This window comes from Capricornis sumatraensis, chromosome 5, assembly GCF_032405125.1.
Source record: "Capricornis sumatraensis isolate serow.1 chromosome 5, serow.2, whole genome shotgun sequence".
In the NCBI taxonomy this organism is placed as follows: domain Eukaryota; kingdom Metazoa; phylum Chordata; class Mammalia; order Artiodactyla; family Bovidae; genus Capricornis; species Capricornis sumatraensis.
Genome location: NC_091073.1, coordinates 70,542,339 through 70,562,552, shown reverse-complemented (window position 1 = coordinate 70,562,552; position 20,214 = coordinate 70,542,339). Strand labels below are relative to the sequence as shown.

At 39.2% G+C, this 20,214-nt stretch overlaps 1 protein-coding gene across 1 annotated transcript in view; it reads left to right on the top strand.

The window, feature by feature from the left end:
- The window catches only part of GARS1 (glycyl-tRNA synthetase 1), a 51,160-nt gene extending 31,454 nt beyond the window's left edge, over positions 1–19,706 (top strand). Inside the window, exons 10-17 of the mRNA XM_068972555.1 lie at positions 1,222–1,386; positions 7,481–7,588; positions 8,360–8,505; positions 12,402–12,487; positions 14,051–14,160; positions 16,722–16,815; positions 17,371–17,561; positions 19,148–19,706. Of these exons, the coding sequence (XP_068828656.1) occupies positions 1,222–1,386; positions 7,481–7,588; positions 8,360–8,505; positions 12,402–12,487; positions 14,051–14,160; positions 16,722–16,815; positions 17,371–17,561; positions 19,148–19,273 (1,026 nt within the window). The 3' untranslated portion in view covers positions 19,274–19,706. The remainder of the gene's footprint in view (positions 1–1,221; positions 1,387–7,480; positions 7,589–8,359; positions 8,506–12,401; positions 12,488–14,050; positions 14,161–16,721; positions 16,816–17,370; positions 17,562–19,147) is intronic.
- Positions 19,707–20,214: the final 508 nt, after the last annotated feature.

Genomic DNA, 20,214 nt, shown 5'->3' with positions numbered 1-20,214 from the left:
GAAAAAAAATTTAGTAGGGCATGTGGAAAAACTTTGTTGGTTTGAGTTGTACCGCATCAGTTTTTTGTTTTTTTTGTTTTTTTTTGCCACACTCGTCTTCATTGCTGCATGCAGACTTTCTCTAGTTGCGGTATGGGCTTCTCATTGTGGTGGCTTCTTGAGCTGTGGAACACGAGCTCTAGGGTCTTAGGCTTGTGTAGTTGTGGTGTGTGGGCTCAGTAGTTGCAGCTTGCAGATTGTAGGGCTCAGATTCAGTAGTTGTGGCACACCAGCTTAGTTGCCCCACAATAGCTGGAGTCTTCCCAGCCTAAGGATCGAATGCGTGTCCCCTGCATTGGCAGGCAGATTCTAACCACTGGACTACCAGGGAAGTCCCCCATCAATCTGACTTTTATGGACTGCTTTTGGGGAGACATTTTGACTCACAGGAAGCAAGCCCTTTATTTTAAACTCCTCTGTATACCCATAACAATTGGGATAAGGGCTTGCATATAATAGAATTTCTCTATGATTATTTGCCTAGAGAAATGAATGAGTAAAAACTTGGTAACAGTAGTTGCTGCCTAATAATGGAATGAATTGCCCTGGGAACAATGAGCTTCCTGTCTGAAAATATTCAGGTGGAGGCTGAGTGATAATTTGTCAGCCATTTTGCAGAGAAGAGCCCTGTAGGTGGTAGGAGATGGGGCTAGACGATTTCTAAAACCCTTCTGTACTAAAGTTGTAAGGGGATTTATACTATATGGGGTTCACAAGTTTTAGTGGATAAGAATACGTTAAAGCCCTCTCAGCATGTCTTATGACTTTTGTTAATTCAGAAGGAATATATGCCATTCCTTAGGGTCATTACTGTGAATGTCATTTTTAGTACTGTAGATTTAGAAGGTATGAGGTAATAGGCTGAATTTTTGCTGACCCAGTGAGTATGGTGGAAAGATTTTGAATGACATCATTCATTATTATCTGCTTGTTAGCTTGACAGTTAAACTTTTGAAAATAGCCTTAATCACATCTTTGGGGTATTTCAGATCATTCTGAAAGCTGTATACATTAGCTTGCTTTGTGTTTCAAAGATTTTTCAGTAGATGATAAATAACTCAATGGAAAATGGTACCTTGGCCTTCAGAAGCCTTAATGTTTGTGATTTTCTAAAATTCCTCTGTGCTTGTTTGCATGTTGCTTGCCTACTTGTCTATGAGCTTGTTTATTCATTTATTTTAGGGTGTGATTAACAACTCGGTGTTGGGCTATTTCATTGGCCGCATCTACCTCTACCTCGTGAAGGTTGGAGTCTCTCCGGAGAAGCTCCGCTTCCGGCAGCACATGGAGAATGAGATGGCCCATTATGCCTGTGACTGTTGGGACGCTGAGTCCAAAACATCCTATGTGAGTAGAACGCAGTGGCTCTAACCACGCGATTTTCACGTTGTTAACTTAGACGCATAGATGTCAAAGCTGCCTTTTATGTGCTTCTTGTCAGAGTGGAACAAAAAGGAAAGAGATCTCTTCCTGAGCAAAATGGAAAAAGTAGTTGCCCCGGTGTGCTCTCATAAGGGGGGGCTACCCTTATGTCCCAGGATCCCTTTGTAGATATGGATGGCTTTTACAGAGAGAGAGAGAGAAGGCTGGTGACAGTGTGTTCCTGGCATGTCCTTTGCTGGTGTGGGCAGTGTGATTGGTAACATGCCTGAACGCAGCTAAGATGGAGTGGCCACCTTCCTGACCCCCGCAGATACTGGAAGTGGTGGCCAGGCTGAGTAAAGAAGCCCATAGTGCTCTTCGTTTGGAGAGCTGTTTGGTAAATATGCAGGATAGACTAGGAGATTCTGATCTCTTATTTACGAACTACCTTTTCTCAAATTCTGTGTATTTAATAATAATTCAGAGAAGACCTCCAGGTTACCTCTTCACTGTTCCTTCCCCCCTCCACCCCCCAGACGTGAACATTAGTACTAAAGTCTAGGATTAAAAGGCATTTAGATATAGGAGGTGCTTTAGCATTGGTAGCAGTGGGAACAGGGCAGCAACCACAAGAAGCGGGCCCCAGAGTCTTCTGCATTTCCTTTATTTGGTATTGGAGAGACTTCTCACCCATACAGAGACTTAACTCAGGGTCCTTGATTCTCACATGCCCTTGGTTTCTCTTAAAAAGTAAAAATTTTAAAGTGCCTTTCTTTGAGAAAATAGGTTCTTTTTATTTTAATAAAAAAAAATTTTTTTAATGGTACTGATACATCTATTTGCAGAGCAGGAATAGAGCTGCAGATGTAGAGAACAGACATGTGGGCACAGGGTAGGAAGGAGAGAGGAGCATTAACACATCTACACCACCGTGTGTGAAATAGACAGCTAGTGGGAAGCTGCTGTAGAGCAGAAGGAGCTCAGCTGGGTGCTCTGTGATGTCCTGGAGGGCTGGAGCGAGGGCAGTGGGAGGGAGGCTCACAAGGGAGGGGTATGTATATACTGAGGGCTGATTCACGTTGTTGTACAGTAGGAGCTAACACAGCGTTGTAAAGTAGTTATCCTCCAGTTTAAAAAAAAAGTCATTTAAAAAATGGCAACCTTTTTTTGTAAAACGGAAAGTGAAAAACAATTCTTTAAGTGTGTTATATAAAAAGTGAAACTTCCAACTGTGCTCCCCAAGAGTATTCCATGTCTGTTTTCTCAGTCAGGGCTCAACAAACATTTTCCATAGTAAACACAGTTAAGTGTTTTAGGCTTTGTGGATCTCTGTGGCTCTCTTCTGTTTTTTGTTTTTTCTTTTTTTAATAACCCTTTAAAAACATAAAAACTATTCTTAGTTCCATGACCCTTGATTTGTCAACCTCTATTCAAAGTAATTTTATATGCTTTAAAAATATATACATAAGTGACAGCCAATAAACACTTGAAAAGATGCTCAACATCGCTCATTATTAGAGAAATGCAAATCAAAACTATGAGGTATGGTAGAAACCAACACAAAATTAAAAAGCAATTTCTCACTAATTAAAAAATAAAATGTTTTAAAAATACGCATGTGTATATGCATAAATCTGTAGTGACTATTATTGATATTGTTTTTAGCATATACTCTTAACTTTATTGAATTAGGAAAGAATCTGTTAGGTTTTTCTTGTTATGTTAACTTTATTCACAAACTTACTTGACATATGTTTGCTTAAATGATAGTGGTAATTAGTCTTGGATTATAGGTGATCGTTAGTTTCTTTATATGTACTAGATATTCTGAAATCTCTCTTTATTTTCAAGTTAAACCGAGAAAGTATTTTGTGTGAGAAGATTTCAAGCTAAACCAGACCCAAATTCTTGCTGTTTTCAATTTAGATTCTGAATCCTGCCTGAATGGCATTTCATTTGTTTGTTCATTCGGTATTTGTACTTGTTAAGGGCTATATACCATTCTAAGTGTATCAGCCTATGTAATCCTCACAATAATTCCATTCATTGGTTCTATTTCTCAGGAGACTGAAGTGCTGAGAAGTTAGTTGATTTGCCCAAGTCTCAGCAAGGGAGTGGTGGAGTGGGGATGTGAACCAGGGCTGTCTGACTCCAGGCCCCTGCCCTTAACCATGGTGCTACACTGATCTCATAAACCCTCTGCACTCCTGCTCATCCTTTCTGAGTGTCACTGTGAGCTGTGGCCAAACCCTCAAGGATGGGAAGTCAGAAAATGTGGGTCTGAGAAGTCCTGAGGATGGAATATACAGCATGGTGACTATAGTTAATAGTACTGTATTGTGTATTTGAAAATTGCCTAGACAGTAGATTGTAAAAGATCCCATCACACACACAGACACGTGATTATAACTGTGTGTGGTGATGGATGTAACCTAGACTTACTGTGGTGATCATTTAGCAATATATACAAATATCAAATTGTTACATTATACACCTGAAACTAATATCATTGTGTACGTCAATTATATCTAAATTTAAAAGAATTAAAGAAAAAATTAAAAAGAAAATGTGGGCCTAGCTTTGAGATTAGGCCTCACATTTTTGTGTAAGATCATAAGAAGACTGGACTCAGTTCAGTCGCTCGGTTGTGTCTGACTCTTTGCGACCCCATGAATTGCAGTACGCCAGGCCTCCCTGTCCATCACCAACTCCCAGAGTTCACTCAGACTCATGTCCATCAAGTCAGTGATGCCATCCAACCATCTCATCCTCTGTCGTCCCCTTCTCCTCCTGCCCTCAATCTTTACCAGATTCAGGGTCTTTTCAAATGAGTCAGCTCTTCACATGAGGTGACCAAAGGATTGGAGTTTCAGCTTTAGCATCAGTCCTTCCAATGAACACCCAGGACTGATCTCCTTTAGGATGGACTGGTTGGATCTCCTTGCAGTCCAAGGGACTCTCAAGAGTCTTCTCCAACACCTAACCAAAAGCTCTGAAGTAATAAACTTTTAAGGAGAGAGGGAAATGCTTTTAGAGACTTGAATATTTTCTTTTTGTGTGCTTCATATTGTATTTTTTTAAATAAAAAAGTTACTGATACAATTAATGCTCTAACCTTTTCTTCTCCCTCCTAAGGGGTCACCATGATTTCAAAATTGTTGTCTACCATTCTCAGGCATATTTTTGTAGTTTCACCATTTAGTACATAAATATCTTCATAAATATCTTTAGTAAATGATAATGAGTAAGTATATGTTTAAGAACATAGATATACTAGTTGGCATCTTTAGTGACTCAGATGATCAAGTTACATGTTTTTAGCTTTTTTTTTCCCCCTTAATTCCTGTTTTGTTGTTTTTATGTGCTGGGGTTTCTGCGCTTATATTAGTTTTATTTTTGCCTCTTTGTTTGAAACACCCCATGTAGTAATATGTGCTTGGAAAGCTTATTAGGTATTATGGTTGAATTTTCCCAAACTCTGGATCAAAGGCAAAAATAAGTATTTATGAGAAGGACTAACTAGATATCTGCTGAACTAATAAGCCTTTTGCCTCTTTGGTTCTTACTCAAATAACAGGTTCTTAAGAGTCTTTGAAAACACTTTAGATTGTGCTTTTGAAAAGTGACTTGGGCAATAACAAGAAATGGAACCTGCCACTGCTGTGATAGTAATGCTGTTATTAAGTTTTATTCTGTGATCTAAACAGTACCTATTCTTTACTGAGTTTTCTTTTGTTGGGTAGGAAACTGGATTGAGTACAGACGCCCACATTTGTGGCCAGCTGAGATGTGTGTTAGTACAGTCATCTGATGCCAAGTTTTGAAGGCAGTAGACACTTCGTACAAAGAGAATGCAGTCATCCCTCAGTGGCTGCTGGGGTCTTGTTCCAGGACCCCCACCGACACCAAAATCCTGGGATGTTCCAGTCTCTTACGTAAAAAGGCTTAGTATCTATGCAGACCCTATGCACATCCTCCCATACACTTTAAGTTAGCTAGGTTACTTATGATATCAAACATACTGTAAATGCTTTGCAAATAGTTGCCAGGTTTGCAGCAAAGTTTAAGTTTTTGTAACTTTCTGAACATTTTTTTTCTAAATACTTTCAATTCACAGTTGAATCTGCAGATGTAGAAGCCACAGATACAGAGGACGGGCTGTTTTGTTGGGTGTTAACACTTAAATATACCCTTCAGAATCTACTTACGGTTTTTCAAAAACTTTTTAGAGGGAAAAGGCCAATAAAACAATGAAGTAACAACATGGATAAAGTTCTTTTGTCCTCTTTGTCCATCTGTCCTCTCAGCTAAGTTTACATTTGTATGGTTTCTTCTTTGACCTTTCCGTGTGGTGAGTACTTACACAGAGTTTACCCACTTAAATTAACAGATTAAAAAGAAGAGGAAATAGATGACATTTCATATATTTGTGTTCCAGTTTAATAATGTCTTTCCAGTATACAAAAATCGAGTGTGACTTTGGTATCACCATCATTGTTAGGCCAGCATTTTGACATTCCTCTTAGTTCTTAGGTTTTCCCTTGATCCCTGAGTCCTGGTTTTGGCATATGTCCATTCTGTGTATCCATCAAGGCTGATGTGATGCATTAGCACTCTGTTCATTTCCTCCTCCAGTGTAGTCTCGTTATTTTTCTTTTTCTTTCTTTGTGAATGATTCAGATAAATGTATACATGCTGTATTATTTTCCTTATAATTTCTCATAAATATCTTCCAGTGAAGAGTTACAAGCGAGACTGTAGGTGCAGGGCATGCTGTGATATAGCTTAACTCCCAGTGGATTTCCCCCACAGGTGTTACTGTCGTATCTTTGTCACTTGCGTTCAGAGTGGCCATCGCCACAGCACCCTAATAGCACGTTCTTCTTTCTGCTGCTCTTCTGCTGTAATGCCATGACGTCTGTGGTAGTGTCTCCTCCTCCCAGCTTACCAGTGCCTTTGGTGAATCCCTGCCTTCCTGCCTGCAGCTATTATTGACCTTATTTTTCATCACCTGTGTTGGTCTCTGAACCCACAAGAGATTTTCAAGGGGCTAATTGGGTCACTCACCCTTGACTGTTGTTTTCCGTGGTAAAGACTGGTAAAACCCTTCCTCCTCTTGACTGTCTTCCATGCTTTTAAAAGATTATGAAAGTTGTTTTCCTTCTCCACAAACTTTTTTTTGAGGTGAGCACCACATTTAGATTTGTGGATGCATATGTTCTGTGCTGACTCACAAAAGGGAGCTTGGTTGACCCCTGGGTCCTCCACGTGAGCGGCAACAGGAAGTATCTGGGAGTGTGCTGTTGTGTGTGTCCTGTGGAATTCGGGAGGTCAACTTCTGGCCAGGACTGTGATTTACTTGCTAGTGTAGAGCTCTTCTGAACTAGCCATGCCCTTCTCTTTGGCAGTTCTTAAAAGTGCACAGAGAGTAATGACTTTGTAGGTGGAAATTCTTTGATTTGAGCCAAAGTGCTAACAATACAATTGTATGGGCAGGAGGGAACCATTACAGTCGTCCTTGGGAATCCATGGGCATTGGTTCTAAGACCCCTTGTTGTTGTTGCTCTTGTTTGGTTTCCCAGTTGGGGACTGCAGCATGCCAGGCCTCCTTGTCCCTCACCATCTCCCAGTTTGCCCAAGTTCATGTCCAGTTTATCAGTGACCCCTTGTGGATGCCAAAATCCATCAATGCTAAAGTGTTTTATGGAACAGAGTGTTGTGCTAGTGGTTTCTACCACATTCATTTTGACTTCTGGTCAAAAATTTGAAAGAGATTTACAAGTTTTGTTTAGGTTCACATTTTATTTGCATAGCTAAATCCCAGCAAATACTAGTTTACCCCACATTCACAATATGGCAAAATAATTCTGTCCAGAAAATAAAAAGACTATTTTGTGTACATGTGTGGATTATATTTTATAAGATTGCTACTGCTTGATGTATAAAACTGTACCCATTTCAAACATTTGTAAAAGTTGAGTGGAAATTCTGTAATTGAATTATTCATGAGTACGTATAATCTGCATACATTTGTGAATGAACCTTGTGTGAGTTACAGATGTTTATTATGTCTTCTTAGGGCTGGATCGAGATTGTTGGATGTGCTGACCGTTCCTGTTATGACCTGTCTTGTCATGCGAGGGCAACCAAAGTCCCACTCGTAGCTGAGAAACCTTTGAAAGAGCCCATATCCTTTCTGGTCACTTCTGCAAATCAGGAGCAAACATCTTGAAAATGGATAAGTTCAAGAGTGTACCTTTATCTGTGGATAAACTGAGATGTTTTGGTACTTTATTTAAACCAATCATTTTATGCATCTCACTGTTCCTTTCTTGTTCTCTTTACCTATAGTCTAACATGTGCCCACTCAGTGTTTGGTCCTTGAGAGAAAAATGCTCTGTATCTCTCAGGATGTTGACCAGTTTTTCTCAGCCATTTCCAACATCTGTGTCTGCGTACATGCTCTTTAGATAAAGGGTGCTTGGTGGATGTTTTCTCTGTTAAAAGATGAATGCCCTTTTATGATGAAATAATATATCTCATTTGATCTGTAGATCAGCAAAGGAGAAATTTCCTTCCTTTACCAGACAGTGAGATTGTAAGTTTATCTAAGGGCTAGAGTGGTGACAGGAAGTAGATCCTATTGTGCTGACATAAAGAAACAAATGAATTGTTATCAGAGTTCATTATGCTATGTATTGGGTTTATTGCTGATTAGATAATGTCCTTTTATCTCATTGTAACTTTGGAAAAGTCTTTTTTGATGATGTTCACTTATTTTGAGTGGGGTTTATCTGAATGGTTTTATGAGTAGTTGTTTTGTCTTGTACTTGAAGTCAGCATAAAGAGGATCTTGGGAACTGGTAGTTGTTTTAAGTCAATGAAGGCTTGTCCTCAGAATCATTTCTGGAAGTACTGGGGCAGTTCTGTAACTTTGTATTCCTTGACCCCTTCATACAAAACAGTCAGTGTTGTTCAGTTTGAACCCAATAAGGGAGCAATTGGTAAGGCGTATAAGAAGGATGCAAAGCTGGTGATGGAATACCTTGCCATTTGTGATGAGTGTTACATTACAGAAATGGAGAAACTGCTGAATGAAAAAGGGTAAGTTTTAAGATGTGTACTTTAACATGGGCTCCAGTCAGCCATGTTCTCTTTGCCATGTTTTGAAAATTAGGGGGACATTAGTTTCTTTAGAAATTTTTGCAAGTGAGTACCATCTCTTGGCTACTTTTGAGGGACTGTTTGTTGAGATTTTGCCATTGAGGCCTGGAAGTAGACTTGAAATGGACTACAAAGACCTTTCTTCCTCCCAATAACCTTCTTAAAGAAGGAGACTTACCCACGGTAATTAGAAACTCCATCTATCTCTCAAGTCAATACCCTTTTTCTGAGTTTTGGAGTCCTGAGCATAATTGTTGTAAGTATAAATGAAAAACCATAGAGAAGAATCTTTAAAGGAATTCAGCAAAATTCATTAAACAGTGTAGAATTTACCATGTCTGGCAAACAATAAAAAAATATCTAGCCATATGAAAAAGCACGAAAAGACCCAAAATAAGGAGAAAAATCAATCAAAAGAAATACCCAGAAGTGACAAGCATCATGGAAATAATACAGAAGGATGTTAAAACCGTGTTCATGTGCTCAAGGTCATAAGAGAAACCATGAACATATGAGGTGGGAAATGGAAAAGTACATATTTTAAGAAACCAAATGGAACATCTAGATAGAGGTGATATCACAAATGTAATTGTGTGTATGTAGCCACAATACAGTCTAATGAAATCTTCTCAGGTTCTTACAGACAAAAGCCTATACCCGCCGAAAATGTCTTTTCAAAAAAATACTTGAGGAAAAAGAAGAGATAATATTTTCAGACAGAAAACTTGGAGGATACATTGTCAGCCAGAGTTACACTACAGGAAATGTTAAAGGAGTTCTTCAGGCAGAAGTGTGGAAACTTAGATCTACCCAAAGAAACTAAGAGCTCTAGAAATGATGGCTATGTGGGTGATATGAGTGACATTTTCTTTCATTGATTTAAAATGACATCTCTAAATTTCTTTAAAAGATAACGGGTTGTTTAGAGAAAAATATTAAGTGTATTGTGAAATTTGTAATGTGTAGAAATAGCATTTGTGTCATCAGCCCAAAGGATGGGAGCCAAGTATTGGGAATATGTAAGAATATGTATACTTTTGTAAGGTGCACATGTTACATATGCTAAGTTTAATAAAAAGGGACTTGTAATCAACTTTAGATAATTGCCTGGATAAGACACGGAGAAACCAAAGGGATGTAACTAATAAGCCAATAAGGGCGCTAAAATGGAATAATAAATGCTCTAGAAAAAGATAGGAGAAGAAAAATGAACAAAGAACAGATGAGACAAATAGAAAACAACTCAGGAAGTGGTAGATTTCAACTCAACAGTATTGATAGTTATTTTAAATATAATGATCAAAACACTCAAATTAATAGCCATGTCAGACTGGTTAAAAAATTCGAGACCCAGTTAAATATTGTTTACAGGAAACCAACTGTAATTTTAATACAGACATACTTTGGAGATATTGTGGGTTTGGTTCCAGACCACTGCAATAAATTTGTCTCAATAAAGTGAGTGACACAAATTTTTTTGGTTTCACAGTGCATGTAAAAGTTATGTTTACACTATAGTGTACTCTGTTAAGTGTGCAATAGCATTATATTTTTAACAACAGTGTATGTACCTTAGTTTAGAAATATTTCATTGCAGAAAAATGTTAACCACTATCTGAGCCTTCAGCAAGTGGAAATCTTTAGTAACATCAAAGTCTTTTACTGATTATAGATCACTATAACAAGTATAATAATAATGAAAAAGTTTGAAATATTGTGAAAGTTACCAAAATGTGACTCAGAGACATGAAGTGAGCAAATGCTGTTGGAGAAGCAGCGCTGATAGACGTGCAAACGCTGGGTGGCCACAAGCCTTCCAATTTGCCAAAAAATGCAACGCTTGTGCTTCTTGTGAACCACAAGAAAGCAAGGTATGCCTCTACTCAAATTTTAGGTTTAAAGGGAAAAGAATTTTTAAAATATTCCCCATAAAAACATTAATCAAGAAGGTGGAGTGCCTTATTAACATCAAAGGAAACTTAAGAACAAGAAAAATTATCAGGTTGTATTTCATAATGATAAAGGGATCATCAATTCATCGAGAACATACATCACTTCTAGCCATGTGTGCCACTAAAAATCACCTCAAGATATGTAAAGCAAACTTGACAGAACTGAACAGAAAATTAGACAAATTCACAGTGACAGTTAGAGATTTTTATACCCCTCTCAGTGGTTGGTAGACAAAAAAGAATTGGTAGGAGTTTGAAGGTATAAACACTATTTATCAACCTACTTGTTGTTTGTAGAATACCTAATAACTGGAGTATATACTTTTAAATACATTTGGAACATCTTTCATATTTTTTGTATCACAATGCAAAGAATGACTTGGCATTTTCAAAGGGCTGTTTTTTAAAAAACGCAGTATGGGAGTCTGCTTATGGTCTCCAAACCCAGCACATTTTATAACTGAATATTTCATGATTAGCCCTATACAGAAAGTTTGCCAAACCTTGTCATAGACATTAGGCTAAGTGAAAGAAGCTTTACACAAAAGATTATATGCCAGACTCTAGGAAAGACAAACCTGGTTTAGAGTAATAGAAAGCACATCAATGGTTGAGTGAGAACGGAGGGGATCGAGAGAGAAGGGACCCCAGGGGAACTTTCGGGGCCATAGTGGGTGCATATGTATAGGTATTTGTCAGCTATTGCAAGATGAACACTTCGAAGTTGAAAATAAAATTATCTATTTCAATAGGAAAATTTTAAAACATTTCTGGTCTCCTAGAATTAATGTCTGTTTATGCTAGAATAACCTCATATCCCATTAAAGTTAACATAGGTTACTAACAGATTTATATACAAACAAGACAGCTTTTTAAAAATTATTCTCAAATAGTAACTGTCTCCTTGCTAATTTCAGCTTTTTTATAATTGTTACATACCCTACACTTAGACTGTGGTCACAGAGAAAATATATATGATACTGTCTATGTGGAGTCTTTAATACATGCATGCACAAACTCCAGAATAGTAAAATTGGAAGAAATCAGTGAAAATCATTCATATGATGCGTGAGATCATCAGTGCTAGAAACTAGCAGAATGCAGTGCACCATGTAGCAGCCATACAGCTCCAAGGACAACCACCTGAGGGCTCTCTTCCCAGCACCAAGCTGCTCGTGAGACCAGACACATCTAAACTGATCATAATGTAATGAAATGCCTCATAAGCTAAAATACAGGTATTGCATGAAGTGCTTTATAAAGGTGAATTCTTATAACCCGAAATGGAATGGGCATATCTCAGGATATAAACATGAAGCAGTCAGTGATTTGGGGGGTGGGGGATAGTATTTTATATTGACATATCAAGCAGAATCTTTAAACTTCTTTTAAGCTGATCTTCATCAGCATAAGTATAAAACTTTAGTTTGGAAAAAGTGGGAATTTTAAAAATTCTTTCTGTAAGATGACAAGTTGGTCATTTTTACATTTGTTGGGATAGTAATGAGAACAGTGGTCTTTTTGCCAGCAGACCTGTTTCTGACAAATGTAATTATTCTATAACTGAGTTTTTAAAAAAATTTTCTTTAGTTTTATCTTGATCTCAGAATCAAGGAGTTGGTCACTAAGTCACTTGTGGAATTTTATAAGACTAGCCACATATTTGGGTGCCTTCCAAAATACTGTTTGGTGCTGTTGTTAGAATAATGCTTAATTTGGTACTCCTTATGAAGAATTTAAATTTGACTTCAGTTGTTATATCTGGATTGTTGACCAAGTTGTATTACACATAAAATGAAAAGAGGTTTAGCAGTCTGTAAAACTCCTTTAAATTAAGGCATGGGCATATGCGTTTTCACTAATATGTGCTTTGTTTCATTGTAGGGAATTTACTGTTGAAACTGAAGGGAAAACATTTCAGTTGACAAAAGATATGGTCAATGTGAAGAGATTCCAGAAAACACTACATGGTAAATTTGTAAAAATAATTAAGGAACAAGCAGACAAAAATCATTACTCCTTAACAGCATTGTTTTTTTTTTAAGTTTCATAGCATAACTATTTTATGGAAAATTTGAAGAAGAAAATGAATCCTTAATGTTATAGCCCTAAATTTGATGAATATGTTCAAGACATTACCTTGTTTTTTAAAAAAGAAAAAAAAAAAACATAATTATACTCATACTTAAAAATAACTTATAATGCCATCTTTATATGTTCTGTGACCAAGGCACATATGAAGAGTATCTCTTTGATTAAAAGCATCTTTTTTTTTTTCCCTCACTTTAAGGAAAAATTCTTTTATTTTTTAAGCAAAAGAGAGAACTTATCCACACTGTCTTTTCTGGCAGATTAACTTATTAAAAGTCATTTAGGCTAGTGGTCGTTCATGCTTTTTAAAAGCCAAGGAGATGATTATTGTTTTGTAGGACAAATTCTATGAGTTGGTAAGTGAATATTTTGGAGAAGGTATGAAGGATTCTTGGTTGAATTGATGCTCCTAGAAACTGCAAGTAGTGGGTATTTGAGACTACTGCCCGTGGAGTGTGCTGGCCTCCTTTTCCATTTGTTTTTGGCTTGCCTCGTTGTTGCTAGGCCACATGGAGCTGTAAAAGCAGTCAGAGCAGTGATAGGAGAGAGCAGGGGAGCCCTTCTTCATGCTCTGAGGCCTTTTAGCCACATCCTGGCAGCTGGCTTAGAGCTGTCCTTCAAGATGCCACCTTATGGGCAGAAAATGCCTTGGTCATTTCTCAAATGTTACTCGCATGTGCGAGCTTTGGGTTCCAGTTATCTCATTTCTCTTGAAACAAGCTCTCAAGGTGAGGGTCAGTTTAGTTAGATGTGGATAGTGCTTAGCCATGGTTCCTTTCTGAATAATAAGTGATAATGAAGACAATTCCTATGTATACCACAAGTATAACTGCACCCATGGGAAGAGCTGTGGGTTTCCTGGTCTTTGATTGACTTCTGGTACCTGAGCAAGCTCTTCTCTAACGGACTCCTGACCCAAGAATCTTGGAAATACAATAGCAGTAACCTGACTGTCTTGAGTTCTCATCCAGATAGTAAGATAAAGAGTAAAGCACGAATCACATGATACTTGTATGTAGGAGTTGTTTTCATTAAATTTGCCAGCTGCGGTAGTGGATTTTTAATTCTAGCAAAGTCTTACAGAAGCTCTAGAGTTTCAATGCTTTCTGCATAGGTGAGGCAGAAGGCATTGCTCATAGTTTACCAACTTGGTGAAGGAATACACTGGTATCTTGTTTTATTTTTTATGGTATATAAACAATTAAATTTGGTGGAAAAAAAAGTTTTCCTCTTCTGTTTCCTCTTTAAAGGCATCATGTTTTCTACCAGGAAATGGTTTTTAGGAATGTTCTGAGTTTTTTTTTGGTCCTGCTGTACAGGATCAATCACAATCCTTCTAGAATAGAGATATTTTTAGGGCCAGTTAGAATTGTTTCGAGAGGACCCGAAGTGCATCATGTGGGGTTTAAGAGAGTCTTACTGAATTTCTGTTTCTCTTCCAGTGGAAGAAGTTATTCCAAGTGTAATCGAACCCTCTTTTGGCCTGGGCAGGATCATGTATACGGTATTTGAACATACATTCCAGGTTCGCGAGGGAGATGAACAGAGAACGGTGAGTTGCCATGCAAAGTGTACTGTTGTTGTCTTGCAGTGTCAGAGAATGACATCTCCTGAGTGATGTTAAGACAACTCTGAAACAATCAGTTATTATTTACTGGAATATTAACACCTTTGCTTAACTGCTTACGAAGCAAAGCACTTCCTTATCTCATTTGTGCTTTCGAATGTGTAGGTTATTCCAGATGCCATTGTTTTAGTTGCTTCTGAGTTCTGAGACAACATATTACTTTGGGAGAGCTGTCTGTAACTGTGTTTATACCTTGGTAAAGCATTAAAAGGAACCTTCTCAAACTGCATGTAGTTGTCTGGGGTATTTTGAGGGTAAAGATGTAAATTCCTAGGTTTTAGTCCAGAGATACAGATTCACTAGGTCTGAGACTCCAGGATCCAGGTTTGTGTGTGTATGTGTGTTTATAAGAAACCCAGATGATTCCCTTGTGGGAGATTGACATATTATAAATTGAGCAGAAGTATGTGACGTGTAGGCTTTCCCAGCATTCAAACCTAGCTAACGCTGCATGTTTTTAGGAAGTCTTCATCCACCAAGCTTTCTTTTGGCTCCAGTGCTTTTGAATTGCTGCTCCATGTCTTCCACATAGCTCTTCATTATGGCTTATTTCACCTTCCTCACCTAACCTCGGGTTGTGGAAATTATACTCCTTTGATGTATAACTACAGGTTTCCAGGAAGATCACTCAGAAGAATGCTAGAGAGGAAAGGTTGTACAGGTCAAAGTAACTGAAAGAAGCATTCTTACCTGTGTGACCAACTAAAGCTGAGTGTGTACACAATGCTGGACATCAGCTCTGTAGTTTATCCTAGGGCGTTTAGCCTTAAAGATGAACTGATTAGTTCTTGGTTGGATGGCATCACTGACTTGATGGACATGACTTTTGAGCAAGCTTCCGCTGTTGGTGATGGACAGGGAAGCCTGGCGTGCTGCAGTCCATGGGGCTGCAAAAAGTCGGACATGACTGAGCAATTGAACTGAACTGAACTGATGAGTTCTTGGCACCAATATTTTTAAAAGTTTGACATAACTATTGATAATGTACAGCTAATAAAGCTACTCTTTTATTCTGTGCCCTAAAGTCACATCTTCATTTCCTGACGTTTAAGGAGTGGCTTTTCATTCATTAACAGATAGCAGGAACCTGAGCCTGGACCCCAGAGATAAGACATAAGGGATGGTTCTTCCTGAGGAATGACATCATACTTTACTGAATGTGCCCTTTTTTAGAGACCAAGTTCGCTTCAAACTTTTCCTGGTTACTTTTCTAATTAAGAGTTTTTTTTTAAAAAAAGCTTTCAGCTATTCCTTTGACTCTATCGTGATAAAACCAAAGTTGTAATAGAAATTTCTTAAAGGCTAGGCAAGAATAAGTTATAGTGTTTTATGAATTACATAGAGATTTCACCATGAAAAGGAATTTGATTAGGCTGTAAGAAGCCAAAAATGTTTCTAAATTACTAGGACATAGTCCCTCGATCCACTTTCCTATAAATTTGGTATAAAAGCATTGCTGGTTCGATAACAAAAAAAAAAACACCATTTTTCTATACAGTCAGTTCCCCACTTCTCTCTCACATTAAATGGAATTATCATAAGAGGAGGAGAGGAGTGGAATTAGGAGTGTTCCACAATTCATTTGCCATATTGGTGCAGTCTAGGGTTTACTTACAGTGGAATATTCACCATTGCTTGACATTTTAAGATTAATTAGGCTTTTGGGGAGCCAAACTGGACCCCATGCCATTCATTATTTTTATGGGACCTATTCATTCTGAGTCCCATATTCTTGTCTTCAAGTGAACCTTTTGTACAGATCCTATTTAAGAACTATCTTCAGCTCTCATTTCCAATCCAAAATGGTAGAATTGTTCATCTTCTGCCAAATATTTTCGCTTTCTTTTATTTCTGAGTAACTCTGAAATCTGTTTCAGGAGCAGTTTAGGAGGGCTGTATTTCTCTCTGGGTATACAGAACCTCATTTTGGGTTTTTTGTTTGTTTTCTTCCTACTGTTTATTTGGGACATGCATTTGTAAGCTAATTAAACTGTTCTGTTTTACTTAGTCACTAAGACTCAGACATCCTTCAACTCTGTTGAATCTCTTAAAGGACAGAATGGAATTTTGTCACAATGTTGACACTACTTTTCTGATGATTTGGGGGGAGGTTCTTAGGGATCTCCACAGAAAGAAGTAAGGCTTTTAAGTAGTACCAAATAATTACCATCTTAGATGTCAGTTTTCAAAATACTCTACATCATTTAATATTTTCATGATTGACCTGCAAAGTAGACAGAGCAGATAGCAGAGACCTACGTTTTAGACAGAGAAGCTAAGATCCAGAGAGGTAGAGTCCACTGAGTTGGTCCAGATTCTAAACTGAAAACCAGATCTTTGTGATTCTAACTCTGGTTATCTCGCTATCTGTTTTATCACACTGCTTTTTAACGTCCTATTTTCCGGTATTTTGATAGTGAAATTTGGACGTTAATGTTTAAATCTTTATACACTAACGCATTTGGATGTCTTTTTAAATCGTCTAGTTCTTCAGTTTCCCTGCTGTAGTAGCTCCATTCAAATGTTCCGTCCTTCCATTGAGCCAGAACCAAGAGTTCATGCCATTCGTCAAAGAATTATGTAAGTAAATCCAGTTGGTTAATCTCCATGGGAATACTGTCAGGCAGACTGAATTTTAGGAAATGTCTCTTAAAAAAAAAAAGTATTGAATAAAGAGTATGCTTGCTCGGGATGTTCTCCCCTAGCATTTGAATGAGTTGGGATAGACCCGAAGAGTCAGATTGCATATTGCTTCTCCTGCTGACCCTGCCGGTCACTTCATCAGGGGACACCGAATGGAGGGTGACAACCCTGCAGATCTGCAGCCGCTGGACTCACAGCACTGAAAGGGATCTTTGCGGCCGTCTGGTGTGGCCACACATTTCAGAGTTGGGAGATGGGAGGCATCCACTGAGCTGCTTGGGGCCACACCAGTCTCCTCACCTTGGCTGCTCATGCCCCTATAGCCGAATGAGGTACAGGGATGAGTGAGGGTTTGGGCTCCAGCAAGGGCTTAAACTCTGGGAATGTTTCTGTCTCTTGCAGCTGCAACTTCTTGCTCTTTAGTGTCAGCTCCTGTTATAAGTTTCCTGAGCTCATATGACATTTTTAATTTACTGAATTTATTTTGGATAGCGGAGGCCTTGACCAGGCACGGCATCTCTCACAAAGTAGACGATTCCTCGGGATCCATCGGAAGACGCTACGCCAGGACTGATGAGATTGGTGTGGCTTTCGGCATAACCATTGACTTCGATACAGTGAACAAGACCCCTCACACGGCCACATTGCGGGATCGAGACTCCATGCGGCAGATCAGAGCAGAGGTGGCTGCCTTCGCTTTGGCATTTGTAGTCTTAAAAATGCTGGTTGCTTCTGAGCTGAGATGGATTTTGTTGTGTTTATGCTTCCCTTCTTGTTTTTGTCTTTTCATTTTAATCGTAAGTTTGGATCAGACAGAGCACAGATTTCCCAAATCCCCTAGGCTTAATTATGAAAATATTCATGAACACTTCTCTAATATTTTACGGCCGTTTGTATCACTCTGGGCTCATTCTCTGACAGTTTGCATTTATGATTGTTTATCTGAGGAAGAGAAATATGATCGCAAGTGGTTGTTGCCGTAGTTTTATTGGCAGGCTTTGGGGGGCTTAGACAGTTTTATCTTCATATTTCCATGTAAGTATACACACGAGTATGTATAAACTTCTCCATGCTAATCAATTTCAAAACAGTGAATAATATTTCAGTAATTGTACTTGATCGGAAGGGAACCATGGAGATGGGAAAAGTACAGGAGGGAAAGAAAAGAGTGGCCACTTTGACAGCTGCCTGACCAGTTTATGTTGAGCGAGTTTGTATTTTGAATATCTTTCATTTGTTTTGCTTATTACTAAGAGTTTGTAATAGGGAAAACAGGAGTGAAAGGCTGCTTTTTTCCCAAAGGAATTTTCAGTCTACCTTAGAGGTCACAGATTTCTGGCTCATCTTTTTACAATACCAGATCTGGCTACTCTGAACCTGTATTCCAGTCAGGCAGGGGTTCTCAGAGTGTGGTCCCTGGACCAGTAGCATCTGCATCACCTGGGAACTTGTTAGAGAAAAGAAATCTCCACCCCAGACCTGCTAAGTCAGAAACTGGGATGGAGCTGGGGTTTGGAGAGGGAAAGAGGGTGGGCAGAACTGTTTTAACAAGCCCCCCAGGGACTTGCTTGGCAGCCCAGTGGTGAAGACCCTGTGCTTCCAATGCAGAGGGGCGGGTTTGGTCCCTGGTCAGAAAGCTAAGATCCCACATGCCTCACGGCCAAAATGCCAAAAACAGAAAACAGAAATGACATTATAACAAATTCAATAAAAACATCAAAAATGGTCCACATCCAAAAAAAAAAAAAAACTTTAAAAAAGAAACAAGCCTCCCAGATGATTTCCTATGGTTGGTCACTCAGGTTTGAGAACCCCTGCTGTGTGGTGGCCACCATTGGTTCTGGCTGATGAACAGCTGGCCCCTTCCTTAGGGCCTTTTCAGTTTCCTGACTCCCTTCACTCCTGTTACTTGACTGACCGTGGTTCTGAGTTGAATTAATACGAATGAAGTGACTTCAGATAGCCTGGAGGCTTGGAATGACTAGGAAAGGCTCTGTGGGGAATTGGGGTACCAAGGGGAGCTGGCAGGGCTTCTGGGCTGGAGGAAGAGCAGGACCCCAGCCTGGGAGGGAGGTAAGCATAACTAGGTAAAGAGGCTTCGGTGGGAGTCACTTAGAAACACACCGTAGGGACCAGTTTTTGGAGGGATCCTGTCACTGTGTAGACATGGACTCGACTATGTCGTTTCCTGAGTTCAGGGTGAATCCTCTTTTTTTGACAGCCTGATCCAGTTGGTTGATTCTGGGACTTCTCTTTTCTTTTACCCCAGGTCTCTGAACTGCCTGGTGTTGTCCGCGATCTGGCCAATGGCAGCATCATGTGGGCAGATGTGGAGGCCAGATATCCTGTCTTCGAAGGTCAAGAAACTGGGAAAAAAGAGGCAATTGAAGAATGAGAACAGTTTTGGCAACTTCTGACCATTTGCTTTAATAAAAGAATAACTCTTACCATGTCCACTTTACAAAAAAACAAAACAGCATCTCAGTTCCTCCCCAGGACTACATTTTATCCTCAGTGGCTGCCTGATCTTACTCCCACAATTAAAGTGGAAGGAATTCTGAACAGACTTGTAACCTACATGCTCTTGTTTCTGCTATTTTTCCGACATTGGGTAGACACTCATGACTTAATGTGAAACAGTGAATACACCTTAAACTTAACTTTAGTCATAAGACCGTAAAACTCAACCTGAACAAGCTGATGACATGTAGTGTATTTACAGAGTTGTGCAACTGCCACCACCATCCAATTTTAGAAAATTTCCGTCGCTCCTAAAAGAAATCTCATGCGCGTTCCAGGCCAAAGCACCCGCTTCCTGTTTTCTGTCTCTATGGATTTGCCTTTTCTGTTCTCCTTTTCTGAGCTGATGCATTGTGCTGAAGAGGCAGCAGTCTCTGAGTAGGGGGACTGGCGTCTGGGGGGTGCTGCGGTGTGGAGGAGGCTGCAGAAGCAGTGGAGAAGGAAGAGACTTGCTGGGGGGGGGGTCAGGGCTGCTCACCCCAGTATCCTGATGACACTCGGCTCTTCAGAGTGTCCAGGTGGGGTGCATCAACAGAAACCGTCTATTTTAATTCTAAGGTGTGCTTGGCTTCCCAGATGGCCCTGGACATGGCTGAACTCCTGATGCTAGAGGAGCCCCATCTGCCGTGTCTTGACGTAGCACTTCTCAACTGTCACAGTGTCTTTGATTTTAGCCTAGTAGTTTTTGGCTCCGCTTTTGAGGGACTTCACTGCTATGATGATTTTGTATAGAGTCAGAACACATGTGTTCATTTGTTAGGAAGAAATTCAGGATGTGTGAGTTTGACCAGCTATTTATTTGCTGTGTTAAGACTG